The sequence below is a fragment of the Ornithodoros turicata genome, chromosome 1 (genome assembly GCF_037126465.1).
Source record: "Ornithodoros turicata isolate Travis chromosome 1, ASM3712646v1, whole genome shotgun sequence".
NCBI lineage: Eukaryota > Metazoa > Arthropoda > Arachnida > Ixodida > Argasidae > Ornithodoros > Ornithodoros turicata.
This window is the reverse complement of record NC_088201.1, coordinates 185,053,549-185,067,491: the sequence shown is the minus strand read 5'-3', so window position 1 is coordinate 185,067,491 and position 13,943 is coordinate 185,053,549. Positions and strand designations below refer to the sequence as shown.

At 45.7% G+C, this 13,943-nt stretch overlaps 1 protein-coding gene across 5 annotated transcripts in view; it reads right to left on the bottom strand.

The window, feature by feature from the left end:
* Positions 1–586: 586 nt before the first annotated feature.
* Positions 587–13,943, bottom strand: part of LOC135378868 (uncharacterized) — a 50,633-nt gene continuing 37,276 nt past the window's right edge. For 3 of the 5 annotated variants that reach the window (XM_064612019.1, XM_064612018.1, XM_064612021.1), the window contains 3 exons: positions 7,517–7,688; positions 2,661–2,837; positions 587–795 (listed from right to left, as the gene is read on the bottom strand). In XM_064612019.1, the coding sequence (XP_064468089.1) occupies positions 727–795; positions 2,661–2,837; positions 7,517–7,688 (418 nt within the window). In that variant the 3' untranslated portion in view covers positions 587–726. Of the gene's footprint in view, positions 796–2,660; positions 2,838–7,516; positions 7,689–12,353; positions 13,111–13,943 lie in introns of those variants that run through there. The other 2 variants (XM_064612020.1, XM_064612022.1) reach the window with 2 other exon arrangements.

Genomic DNA, 13,943 nt, shown 5'->3' with positions numbered 1-13,943 from the left:
TGGTTCGTGCTCGCTGCTCCCTGTCGTTCCTCTTGGTTATTAGCAGGATCCGTGTTCTCATCATCTTCAATATCTGCCATATGGGCCTATGTGATGTGATGTTATTGTGTAGGTTGGTCGGTTAAAGCGACCACCACTGAACGTTTGGATAAACTACTAGATTGACACGATCAAGAACTAGCTGCGACACAGGAACAATCAGAAATGAGTTTAACACGGGAGAGTTGTGAAAATTGTTAATGTAGACGGACTCAGGTTGCAGTCAAGTGTAATCCGGGCACTGTGGAGGCAATGGCAGCCCTGAAATGATAACTTGAACTTGAAATACTATGACCTGATACAGTGATACAGTGGAGGTCTGAGATCGAAAGGATGCCTGGAAAATATGCCCGAAAAACGTCTCAAGTAAGTGATGTTAAGGACGTCGGATGTCCGCAGCAAGTCTGATCCAAGATGACTTTCGTCTGCCCCGTAATATCTTACCAAGGATCGGTGCACATTCACTCCTGCCTTGATGCACGTATCGCTGCCGCTGACGTACGTACCCGCACTGTATCTAGGAGCTCAACTGATGACACTGTGGAGCTCCCATTCCATTTGTTGCTTTTATTAGGAAAATAGTGCATAGTGCAGCAGTGTTTTCATGCATTCACACCTCAACAGGCCGTTTCCACATGGAACTGGAAGGTGCGCACTCCACGACCTTGTTGTCGATCCGGGTCTCTGTCAGAAAGGCAAAGTGTAGTTCTGGGCCACACATGCGCCAAGGACACAGTTCCTTCTATTCCGGTTGTTCTGAAAGTTGGTGGCATTTTGAGAGGTGGTATAGATGCTTTGCATTGAGTATTGCTAATATGTTCTGCTTCATATATGCATTACTTGTCCAGTTAAACGAAGCTGCCAAATTCATGATCAACAGTCTCATGTTAGATACTTGAAACAAATAATCTGATCCCGTATAGTAATAGTGGTTGTTGTTAACACCTTATGGTTCTAGACATGTGCATAATGATTTCAGTGAATGTAAAATAAAGCACCGGCGCAACTCGCTGAATACCAATCGGGGACATGTTTGCTACGGACCACAGATATGTTGTACGTTCTTCGCTTTGTTAATTTTGTTACTTATGCATTGGGAGTCTGATTTGTTAAAGCAATAACTTTACAAGGCCCACCAATGTCAACACCATCGTAGGTCCTACATAACAGCTATATTCAGCCCCGTGGCCTGTCAGGTAGCACTGTCACCAAAGCGAAACTGTGCGACCACCATAGTAGCAATAGAAGAAGCGACTTCTCCTACCATTCAAGGGGTCTCGTCAAAAATAATAACAATAATGTTAGCGTTGCCAAAGCGGTTTCACCAAATCTTCACAGCTAACGATGACCTGAGCTGCCACATTTAAACGTGTCGACAAGCCGTCCTAAAGTCATTTTTGCTTTCGTTATTCGTTTTTTATGTATTTTTGTGAGCCTTCTACTGACATGTTGGCAGGATTCCCCCTGAACTCGTAGCAGGATGTGCACTAACATTCCTGCTTCCCATCTTTCCTGCTATCCTTTCGCCAGTTGTCCACGCGTGTTCGTACCATGATAGCTACACGTACTTGTCGCCTTTAAAGGAACTGTAAAGTGAAACACAAACCTGTACAAACCGCATCGTTTTCTGAAAGCTTTCAACTTCGACGTTTCAGATGCATAATAGTTCTGCTGTACATGAAACATTTTTTCAGCAATCGCATTTCAAAGATTGCTACGCAAAGTAAGCTAGCGGAGTCCAGAAGCGCCCCAACCCTGAGGCGAATCGCGCGTCATCTATTGAGAACGAAAGCAACTAGACGATAGTGCGTTTCTCGCGAGTGCAATAAGCATTTCATTGCAAAGTTGCACGGTTTATGTATACTGCAACACAAGAACGCGAACCACACATTCGCTTCAATCACTTGTACGCGAGTCTTTGCAAACAGAAGCGATGCAGCGAGCGGACGACACAGAGACGCGGCGAGGGAGAAATGACAACATACGGCGCGGATCACCTCACAGGCAGTTTAAATAGGCAGTAAACAGTTAACAGTTTTAATCGAAATTCTCAAAAAATGCTGTTCCTGTTTAAAAAAAAAGTATAATGGTAATTAGTAACCTGTCTCAAATGCGTTATTTGTACAGCGTGTGCGCTATAAAAGGTAAGTCAGATTTTCGGTCGTCACGCGACAACTACTTGACGGACAGACGTCCGCTGCCACACAGTGAAAAATATTCTTCGTAGGTTTCCGTGGCACAAATTCTTCACTGTGTGGCAGCGGATGTTTCTCTGTCAGTCAAATAGTTATCGCGTAACGAGCGAAAATGTAACTCTACTTTTATAGCACATACCCTGTACTTCAATATCACGTGATATCTGTCCGTCAACCCTGTGACGACTTCAACTTTGTTCTTTGCGAAAGTTGAGGGTGAAGAACTGAGAGGTAATGACGTGTGTGTGTGTGTGATGACGCAGCAAAGTTCTACATGACTGTACCTTGAAGCATTGTGGTTATATTTCGCTTTACAGTTCCTAACACGGAATGAAGAGAAGAAAATAAAATATTTTTGAGGTAACATTCGCGTTGTTCTTTTTTTTTTAATAAAGGATCTTGCTGTACAAAACATGTATTACTTACGAATAATTCGCCACAAGGCTTCCCATCAAAAGCATAATAGCTATGGAACTTATACTCCGTCGTGAGAATGTCAAGCATGCAGCAGTCGAAGACGCATTGGGTGTTTTTAGATGTGGCCATATTTCGTTCGTGAGCTGTGTCATATATTTCGTTGAAGTACTCCTGCATGCCGTGTCGCTGTAACGAAACATATATGAGGCAATTAGGTTGTGTTTTCTACAATTCATGAACTCACAAAGACACAACATAAAATAAACACGTTCTATTTTGATATTAAACGGATGTATGAATGTTCTGACTTTTCGAACACTGATGCAGATAATTGTGACCCCGATCTGGATTTCGAAGTGAAGCGAATGTATCTTTGAACGTAAATACACGAAAGATTCGAACCGTTACCTTATCTTTCATTTGTACGAGTCAATGCCATTGCAATTGTTGCACAAAACTGTCCCGATCTCTAGCAAAAAAGAAAGGACAACGTGATTTAAGCGCCCTTTGAAGGATTACATGGCAGTGTTCACTATGAACCTGGTTGATACCCACTGACGATTCTGTGTAACGTCACGGCAGTGCACTTTCCACAACACTTGCTCAGTCAATGCGTTTATAAGAACGCGTAGTTTGTGCTGCAAACTGTAGGAGGGGAGAAGCGCAATGCCCGTCCACATCACGCGACTGCTCTCGCCGTACTCTTTTACGGTAGTCTTTTGTGTCGTTTCGTCGTATTAGTTTATTTTTTAATTTTTTATTTATTTATTCTTTATTATTATTAGTCCTTTGTAATATTTTGTGTTGTTTTGTTGTAGTCGTCCCGTAGTCTTTGGCGTGTATTGTCATCAAGTTCCCCAAGCAGCAAAATGAACTGAAAGTCGAGTGCAATGGGGTGGACGGGTAGGTGGAAGGCCTTGAACAGACTGATGAAACTAGAGAACATTGATAAGACATATACCGTCCACCCCTATTGCACTCGACTTTCTGTACATTGTGCTGCTTGGGTCGGTTCAGGTTCCCGTCTAGAGCAGAGATATACGGGATCAAACCGGTTCACCCAAGCTAAAAATAATCATTTACTGATATTACAACTGAAGCATATGGCTTAGGCCATGTTCAGTACACAATACATTACTTTTTCTCACTGAAGGGTGATTTGATATCACCGAAGAAGAAATTTGACTGATATGTGTAGTACAGCGTTAAAGCTATCAGTGGGTTGTAGATAGCATCGACATGCAGGACCACATTGAAAGTGCAAACTGTAATACCTCCCGGAATGGAACATTCCCAAGCAGCACAATGTACTGAAAGTCGAGTGCAATAGGGGTGGACGGGTATGTGGAAGGACTTGAACAGACTCCCGAAACTAAAGAACATTGATAAGACACATACCGTCCACCCCTATTGCACTCGACTTTCAGTACATTGTGCTGCTTGGGTTGTGTTCTCCTTGGAAGACAGCTCGGAGGGGAATTTTGCGATATTGTTGTTGTTGTTACGATAGCCCTAAGCGCTACATTTACGACAACAAGGTGGCAATATCTGTTGGCAAATAAATAAATAAATGGGGGCGAGAGAAGGTCGGATTAAAAGCAGGAAATTTACGGTAGGGTGCATGGTTTTCGCCCCCATAAATGTTCATGAAAATCTGCACACTGCCAGACAAACGAATTCTGATGAAAACGTGGATGGCTTAGGTGCTGTGTGAACGGTTGACCAGCAAAATTGTCGTAACGGGAGGAAGTCAGATGTCGGAGTGCCATATTAACGAGGTTCCACTGTATTCAATTAGTTTCGACCATGCACACCTAAACCGGGAAAAGCACGAGATAAGGTGCCACACAAAAAGTAGGCGCTACGTCGTAAGAAGTTCGGCATGCGTGGATTAACCGTATATCTGCTACAGCTTGCAGCCGGTCTTAGCGAATAATAGGGAGTTGTATCGAATCGTTGAGTAGTTTTCGCTTGAACAAGACGACAGATTGGAGTGCCGCGCATGCGCATTACGAAACGGTGAGCGATGCGTGGGTAGCGCGGTTTCGTACGAACGATCTACTCGCGCTCAGTGGTTTCGTTGTATTCGGCGAAGAAGACCAATTGACATCGCGAAGCACGATGGTGGTTATTTGCAGAGGCACAATTGCAGTGATGGCCAGCTCTCACTTGGCGACGCCGGACGCGGCGTCGTGAGCAGACAGCGGAAATAGACGCGCATTTCCGGAGTTGGGAGAGGAGAGACGCGAGCCAAAAAAAATGCCATGCCGACCTTCTTTCACGACGTCGGCGAGAGTAAAGCCCTTTAGGTGAGAGCTGCCGAGAACGACAGCTGGCGACCAATTATGTGACACAGAGAGGCCATGGCTCCTGATTTTTCGTCTATGTTAGACGACGGAATGCCACTGTAAACATCAAAATCGTGCACGCTGACGGGGCGGAAATCCGCCTCTACTTCCGCCGCCCGCTCACGACGCCGCGTCGCCAAGTGAGAACTGACCCTGAGACTCTCCGATGTTTGCTATTGCAGACGACCTATATCCGCGGTACGCTGTTGCATTTAACCACGTATTCAGCACAGCACTTCACACGCCTCAGTGTCCAGTTGTGACGTCACAACACGTGCTGCGCGTGAGAAAGTTCGTGTGTATATTTACTTTTATTTGTCCGTTTATTTATTGCCACATAGTGGGGGTATCAGGGACAAAAAGCTCTCGTAGAGCTTCGCGAAGGACACTGGCTCCTACACCTGCATATAAAAGGCGCATTAAAGCTACGCAAAGTGCTCACTCCTGTGTCGTTCCCTGCTTGGTCTAACTATGGAGAGAGGCTCGCACACGGGTGTTTATTCATTCTCAAAGCGAAACTGCCAGTTACATCATCCTGATTCATTAGCGCGGGATCCAGTAGACTGTGTGCTGGAGAAAGCAGCGCATATTCTCAAACTGAAGCAACCGAAGAGCATATCGCTTTCTATTGGATGGGGGGAGGTGTGGATAATTCTGTTGTATTCCTGCGACGTGTCTTGTTTGGGGAGAAGGGGGCGATGCTCGTTTCGCCCCGGGCGCTAGGAACGCACGCTGCGCCGCTTGTCCACGGATTAATTTCAGCTTCCGTCAATATGATGTGGCATTTTTTGGCACATGGTCACGCGATTTAAGATCTCCCAGGAATTACAGTGTGTCTAAGAAACTTGTACCACGCTGTCAAGCTCCTCGGCTTGTTTGGAAACCACCACCTCATTTTCAGTATCCACTGAGGCCGGTCAACCGCAATGGTGGGTCCATGAACATCCGCAGCTTCCTGAGTTGTCCGAATCGGCTCCTCGTGTTTTGTAACGGCTCGATCGACAACAAATGACTTGAAGCTGAGTAAAACCGTCAACGTGACGAAGAAAACGCCACCTTATGTACGTTATGGTGTGAGTGTAGTATTAATTAGGTAGTTTTCTTTAGGGTACCCTACTGCTCTTGGGCCTCAATCACTTTGGCTGTCGTCATATACCGTTTGAACATAACCTAACCCTGTTTTGGGTTTTGGGATTATTCTTCAGAAATAGCGCAGATGCCCTAAGGGGCTGTTTATACTATCGCATGAGGATTGAGGAAACGTAAACATTTCGAGTAAATATTCGAATAAAGCTAAATATCTTCTGCACGAGGTTTTTTCCAGGTGTCGCAGTTGACGACATACACAGGCTTAAAGGCAGACTTCGCAAGAATAAAAAGAAGTGAACCTCATACCGGATATAAACCACATACTCGCTACCGAACACAGACTTCGTGTTCATTCTGCGTAGAATCACGTCACGCTCACATGTAAGAGGGACAAGTGTCTCGCCTATTCCTATTACATTTCGAGAGCTCGTGATCTTTCCGGAGGCGTGTCATTTGTGGAGGAAGCTGCCGTGGACTTGAGAGCCGGTTGAGTTACGTATTCGCGGAACAAATTTTCTATGCGGCTGTTAACCCCTTTGCAGGTTCGCATCGCTGCAAATAATCGCCCTTTCTTCTCCTCCGGTAAAACTTTGTGCGAAACGTCACAAACCCGTCAACGCTTTGCACTTTACTGGACAATTGCAACAATAGAAATATTCGCTGGACGATTGCGACAGTCGGTAATGGGAAGCCTGAGTACAGTTGTTGAGGCTGAGTTATACACGACTGTTTTTATTCTCAGACATGGTACTTTCTTCATCTAGCTCTCCAATCCTAGTTCGTGAAGTAACTTCCGCGGCTTTGCGGCCGCCGCGGTTCCGGTCGCAAGTTTGGAGCCAAGCTCGCCGAACTGTAGCCAGATGCGTTACGGCTTCCCAAACGAGCCCTCCTTCTTCGCCCTCCTCCTTCTCGCGCCCTCTCCAATCACGCTGTACGCTTCCCCGCTCCTCTCATCCTCACGCTCTCCCATATTCTCATCCTTCGTGTCGCCCCTGATTCGCCCTGCCGGATACAACGCCGACGCCGCTCAACGCGAGAATAGGCGCCTAAGGCTGCGTGCCCACATGCGGCAAAAATACGCGTCAACGCGTTTGCGGAGCGGAAAATTCTTGCCGCTTCCGCTTTTTTGTCTACTGCGCAATGCACGATTTTTTTCGCATCTTCGTCCAATCACATGTTCAAGGTAGATTGCGTCACACTCTTGCTTTCTTCCGCCTACCCACGCAGTCTGCAGAGGGTTGACAGCGTCGTTAACGTCCATATATTGAGAGCAGCAGAAATCGCAGGCAATAGGGTCTGTTGGGCGGAAAGCACTCTTTCTGGACGCTCAGCGACAATCCGCGGACTTGTGTATCGCATATGGATAGAGGGCCCTAACATCTGCGCTCTACATTAAAATTCGGTTGGATCATGTCGTGGTTAACTCACATTGCAGGTGCCAGCGTGTTGCGTCAATCCCGGTTTTCCTAGTACTGCCACGCAGAAGTCGTCCTCATCAACCATTGTGTATGGAAGATCGAGGTAGTGGAAGCTCAGTGGTCGTTGGTACCGTCGTCTGAAGCATTCCCCAGCAAGATCACGATGGTCTCGTTGCAGCTTTCTTCAGTTGAAAGAGAAACAGATATATTTCATATCCTTCGTAACATAAGACTCTACATACCCCATCATAGCACCACATGTCACCACCGTCGGTCACTAGCGACCACACCGCAGGGGTGGCATCCATTGTATTGCTCAGTAGACGAAAGCGTGCTGGGCGAACGCAATGCAACCTGGACAGGTCCTGGTCGCACGTCACAGCAAACAGTCAAGGCGCACGTGACTTTAAAGATGGCGGCGCCCGTGATCGGCGGCATGATGATGCCGCGTGCCCGTGATCGAGCACGGCAATTATTTTGATCCGATAATCTCGCAGTAAAATGCGCAGTTTTGCACATAAAGCCTCGCATTCTTGGCGACTTCCAAAGACGTGATGACGACCGCGCGTTAAGACTCACTGAGCCGATGCGATCTACTTAAACTAAGGAGAAATGGGCTACCATGTTGCGAATGAAGCACCACATGGTTTACGCTGCCAAAATACGTCCATCTCTTGTCGTAATGACGACGGAAATGTGTCGATAGCGGCACAACGACATGTAAACAAAGTCACATGACCTCAAAATGACGTTTTCTATGAAGTGCGACCAGGACAAAATGGCAGTTTTGCCAAAAGCACCAGCTTGAGGATAGTTACAACAATGGCAGGTTTGTGTCACCCCTGTGGAACACACGCACTGCTACAACTCACCCTGCATGCAGAGTTGCAGACGCATCGACGCCCCACGGGCTATTGCTTTTCCCGCGCAGAGAATAGAGAAATGTACACCTCAAAATACTTTTATTGACCAAATTCGATCAGCCCAGCGTCTTTTATCGCAGATGTATGACAGACATGTTCAAACACGTCAAGGTTGCCATAATTATTCTACGTGATATATCCCAGCCATAACACTCACTACATACTTCACACTAGGTTGAAGTCAATTCAAATATGAGGGATACAAACCAAAGCGAGTGATAAGTATCCCACACAACCACAATGGAACCACGAACGTGCATACTTGAGCCTAACGTCTTCGCCGTTCTAGGATCAGCTGTGAACATCCCTGTTGACCCTTGATTGTGTATCCCTGTTGAATCCTGCTTCGCGCTGTCTCAAAAGTACTGCAAAGATCCACCGTTAACGCACAGGGGATGGGCGCGGTTCGCGCTGTCTCAAAAGTACGGCAGAGGCCCCCGTGAACGTACACAGGATGCACGGCGAGCGGCATCGCGCTGCTGAGTAGGTAGCGCTCGCAGAAATCTTTGGAATCACGTGATCTTTGTAGTGTGCACATGCGCGCCAGCGACTTGCGTCGTTTTCAAGATGGTCTGATCATCAATTTGCTCTTGTACTCGTCTGAGGTCTGCGTTGTAGTTTGATAGTAAGGGGATAATGAAAATAAGGGGGCAATAAGGGGATAAGTCGAATTATGCCCTTTTATTATTTTTGTTGCGATGACATCTACGTACCAGTATGTACCTGTCGAAAAAAAATTTAGGACCACATTGCAATTTATTGACCCTCTATAGGAAGGAACCGGAAATGCATGTGTGTCAATGTGATGCACAGCCGAATTATGCCCATTTTTTACACACGCACACAAACCCAAGCACACACTATCCTGACCTAATATTGGACCAATATTGGCAATATCGGCCCAATACTGGACCAAGATTGGAGCAGTATTGCCAATATTGGTCCACTGTTGGGCAAAGATGTTGTGCTACTTGGGAATGGTGTAGCTTATATTTTGCTATGGTGCGGAAATGAAGTTCGTCTTCCACTCGAAAACCATGTTGTTCCCACCTCACGTGACCGTGTCAGCAGTGGTGCTGAGCGTTGTAATCTTAAGAAGAAAGAAAAACGTGTGCACTATGCTAATCAGTCATATTTTGCTGGCCATACAGAAAATTATTTTCAAGATTGTGCTGGTTTAGCAGCATGACAAGCACGATCTAGCCTGCTCCACTGCAGAAAGATAACTCCGCTCGTCCTGGCGTCACCATGGAAGTCCTACTCGTGAAAACTGTCTTTTTTTTTTTTGTCTGCACGAAAACCCTGTGCGCGCGGTGTTATACGGAAGAAGGGGATATGTCATGCCGCTGTGTTTTGTTCAATTTCTGCTAGAACACACTCCCAGAAACGATGCTAAAGGGACTTATATGCATGTGTCTACTCCACACGCATATAAGTTACACATTTTGCATTTGGCTTATTCGGGGAAACTCATCAGCAATTACTTTACCAAATATTCGCATGCAGTTTTCTCGATTTGTGATTTTTGGACTAATCCCCTTATTGCATACAGCGGCTCAATTGTGCCGTGCGTTCTACCGCCAACGCAATACGAGGTACAAATCGCATGATATCGGACCTCATGCATCACGTAACTTTTGCGCTGTCATTAGCGCAGCATGCAGTGGTCTTCCGGTCTTTTTTTTTCTTTTTTTTTTTTGTTTCAGTGTAAATCATCTTGAGGTCTGGGCACTGAGTCAGACTACCAGAATTTAAGTTTAGGTCGCTTCACTAACTTCGACTGAGCGCTTTTGGCATGAAGAACCGCTTAGCTTTGTTTTTCTTCCGTATTCCCAACAATCTTAAGCTATATAGACTTTCTTTGTTGTTGTTGTTTTCAGTCTCCAGTATGCCTGAGTAGGCACACTTGCCCTTTCACATGGGTACCTGCCACGTCACCCGTGAGGGAGAAACCCCTAGTCATAAGGACGGTTCACCACACAAGACAACGAAACATATATCGCTGTTCCTTAACTTTTGTGTGTGTATCAGCTTCTTGTAGGACGCGCAAGTTTCGTGCTCGCATTCAGAACATTAGTGCTCTCATTAAGGTGATTTGATTGCTGTTGTCATGGATATGCTTCTTGAACATATCATTTTGCTTTGAAACCGAGTAAAACGCTCAATGCTAGCTGAACTAAAATAAATTAAGACGACAAAGACACAGCATATACATTTGACATTCACCCTGACAATAATATCCGAAGCAGTTTCTGTAACAACAGTCTCTGCCAGATGCGTACGGTGTGCATGACAGTCCGATCTAAAAAAATCGTCATGGAGTCATCTATCAGATGGGTAGGTATGGGGATGTAAGTAACTATTTGTAATAAAATCATTCAGCACCTCGCAATAAAGTTGTTGGTGGTGGTTTGTTGTTATTTTTCAAGTTTCTTCCCTACGCCAGTGCCCCTATCCATGACAGCTTGTCTTCTCATTTTCAAACGTATTCCTTATTGGACCAGCGTGTCTAGTATGCTGTTGGTATACAAATAAACATTTTACGTTCTCCTCTTGATTCACTGACTGCGTGTGAGAAGCAGAATTTCACAGCGGGATACATTTCGGCCTGCATACCGTGATGAAACGAGATGGATCTGTTTATGACTGGCAGTGGTAGCAGATCGCAGGTTTTCCCATGACAGGCGTCGTGAAGTGACTGCCACGGAAACCCTCTGCCATCCAACCGTTGCAAGACAAGCACATACCCACCTCATTTAACCACGGAGTTAAGACCGAAACGCATGAGCAATAGAGATAAACGCACCTGCAAACCGGCCCCGAAGAGCATGGACGCTTCCCTGGCAGGAAAGAAAGATAAAGAAACACACCACTTAAAGAGACGTCCCTTCCACTAGGGGGGCAACCGTTGGCGGACGCGGTGAACAAAATACGTATTTTTGGCTTCATTTCGTTCGTCGTCATCGTGTCCCCTTCACGGCGCGTGGCACTTGACTGACATACTGGAGAGCTTTGCTATCTCCTTGTCGCACGTGTCGCCGACGTCCGCGGAATCGGTCATGGTTGTGTGGGATTACCTCATCTACAATAGTCCTTCGTCAAGGTACACTCATGGGAAATAACTTCTACAGCGACACAAGTGCGGCGAGAATATATCTCCAGCACTGGCTACTGTAGGGTTCAAGCGACAGATCATCAGAAATTTGTTCACGTTGAATGCAGCAATAGCATATAGCGAAAAGCGAAGCATGTAGTGAAATCAACAAACTTATGAAACCTTCCCCTGTACCATCGAATTCGAATGTGGTCGTCATGGTATGCAGGCGGTTGAGAACAATCTTTTGTGCATGAACAACTGACAACCAGTAGGGGCTATACGCGAAGTAACAGAATATTTTCCCCTTCTCCACTAGCCTCGAGACAGCACAACGCAGCTCTCTCTCTCTCTCTGGCTGGTCTCTACTCTCTCTGTCCCTGTACTTTTCCTGCGTGTAACACCTCCGGTATGCAAAAGCTTTCAGCAAAGTATGTGCAAAGCTTATGCTCGAAGTTACTCACCTTTTCCCGCATGTGGTCATGAAAGCTGACATTTCTACATACGTGAACTGGTTTTCTTCCACAAAAGGTTTCTACATTTCCAATAAGCAAAAATGTGTTGTTATTACGTGCTAGCGCAGTGGATCAACTGTGACTGCGAGCGGCCTACAGATGTGGACAGATGGAGGGAGGACAGCAGGAAGGAGTGGGGGACAGAGAGGGTTAGTATGCGTCCTGGGCCGACTTTAGGAGCAACTGTGCGGACATTCGTCTGGAAAGACTTCGGAAAACCCAGGGAAAATCCAGGGAAAACCTCAGACAGCACAGCCGGCGGTAGGATTCGAACCCACCACCTCCGAGTGTCGAGCATCACCTTGGCTACCACCAACGAGCAGGACGCCTTAACCCGTTCTGCCATGCCGCTAGTAAACATATCACTGCACCTCACGCGAAAACATGGCACGCAAAAACACAATCTCTGCTAAAGCTTTTGCAGCATGTAAAACAAAGTCCAAGAGGAACATGTGTCAAACAGCCTTCGAAAGCAACAACGTTGTATCAAAAACCCCACACTGAGTAAACAAGATAGTTTGTGCAATATCACTGCTAAACCGGCATATCACTAAAAAATTATTTCGGGAAAGTCTTTCGGCACGGTCTTTGAAAGAAACGATAGATTGAAGACTCTGCACTGAGTAAGAGTTCTCCTAAAAGATTACCATTGTTGAAACCACGTATCATAAGCTGCATAATTAAAGTGATGCAAACAAAAGTCAAATGTTCCATTTTTGTGAATATGCTTACTTATGCAGGCTGAGTGAGTGACGGCTGCGATTGACAAAAGACAAATAAGGCTATAGCGGAATTTTCGCCATTTTTTTTCGACCGTTTCTGTTGCGATACTGTGCATAGTTTTTGTTGGATCTGCAGTTATTCGTGAAGGATTTCGTATTTCACTAAAAAACTGAGGATTCTTTGCAATTTTCAAAGTTCAATTGAAAAACATTAATTTCCCGCAATTAAAAATCGTCAAAAGCATTCCTTATTTGCGGCAAAAGATTCCAGGGAGTAGTTGCTGAAATTCCCACAATCCTCCGGCGAGTGCGTCCCCAGTTGGAATTTTTATCACCTCAGGTGAAACACCCTGTATAAAGAAAAAGCGGTAAATTTTGAATCAGTACGCACAGCGCCCAATCATTTCGGCGAAAATATACTCCAAAAGCCGGAAGACGAAGACATAATGTAAAATCCTTTACTACTCCGGCTTACATAACAATATAAAACAAAACAGTAGACGTATCGCAACCTATGCAGCCGGCATGATCAGTACAAATGGCCAAACAAGGGGACACATCAAACTATTTATCCAGGAGGCCGCTGTACTTCCGGTAGGGGGCATCAGTTTGAGTTACACGCTATCACATCACGTCTCATAAACCAGGACTCTAACAACTTCCTTGGGCCCCATCGTGCCTCCCGTGCCATACTTTATAACGAGAACTTCAATGCATAGCACGATGTTCCCCAACCATTGCCACGAACGATAGCGTTGTCGCTTCTGATTCCAAGATAGAGGTGGACGTACGCCCCTTTTATGGCCAATTATGCTAGGTCCAAGGTCAAAAATAAAGTTGTTGTTGTTGTTGTTATGCCAATTATAATATATATACAGTATTTTCACGCGCATTAGCCGCACCGTAGATAAGCCGCAGGACTCGTTTTTAGATACACTTTGAAAATGTTTTTGCAGATAAGCCGCACTCGCAGATAAGCCGCGGGTAATACGACGCGACTGCTTTGTGCGCTAAACCAGTGATGCACATACAAAATCAACAGAGACGCGGACAAGCCGCAGAGCGTCCGGGAAATAAAAAATCGCGCATAAGCCGCGGCTAATACGCGTGGAAATACGGTACATTGACACAAAAAGGCTACGCTCCCCTCTGTCTTCGAGTTAGAAGCGACAACCCCATCATT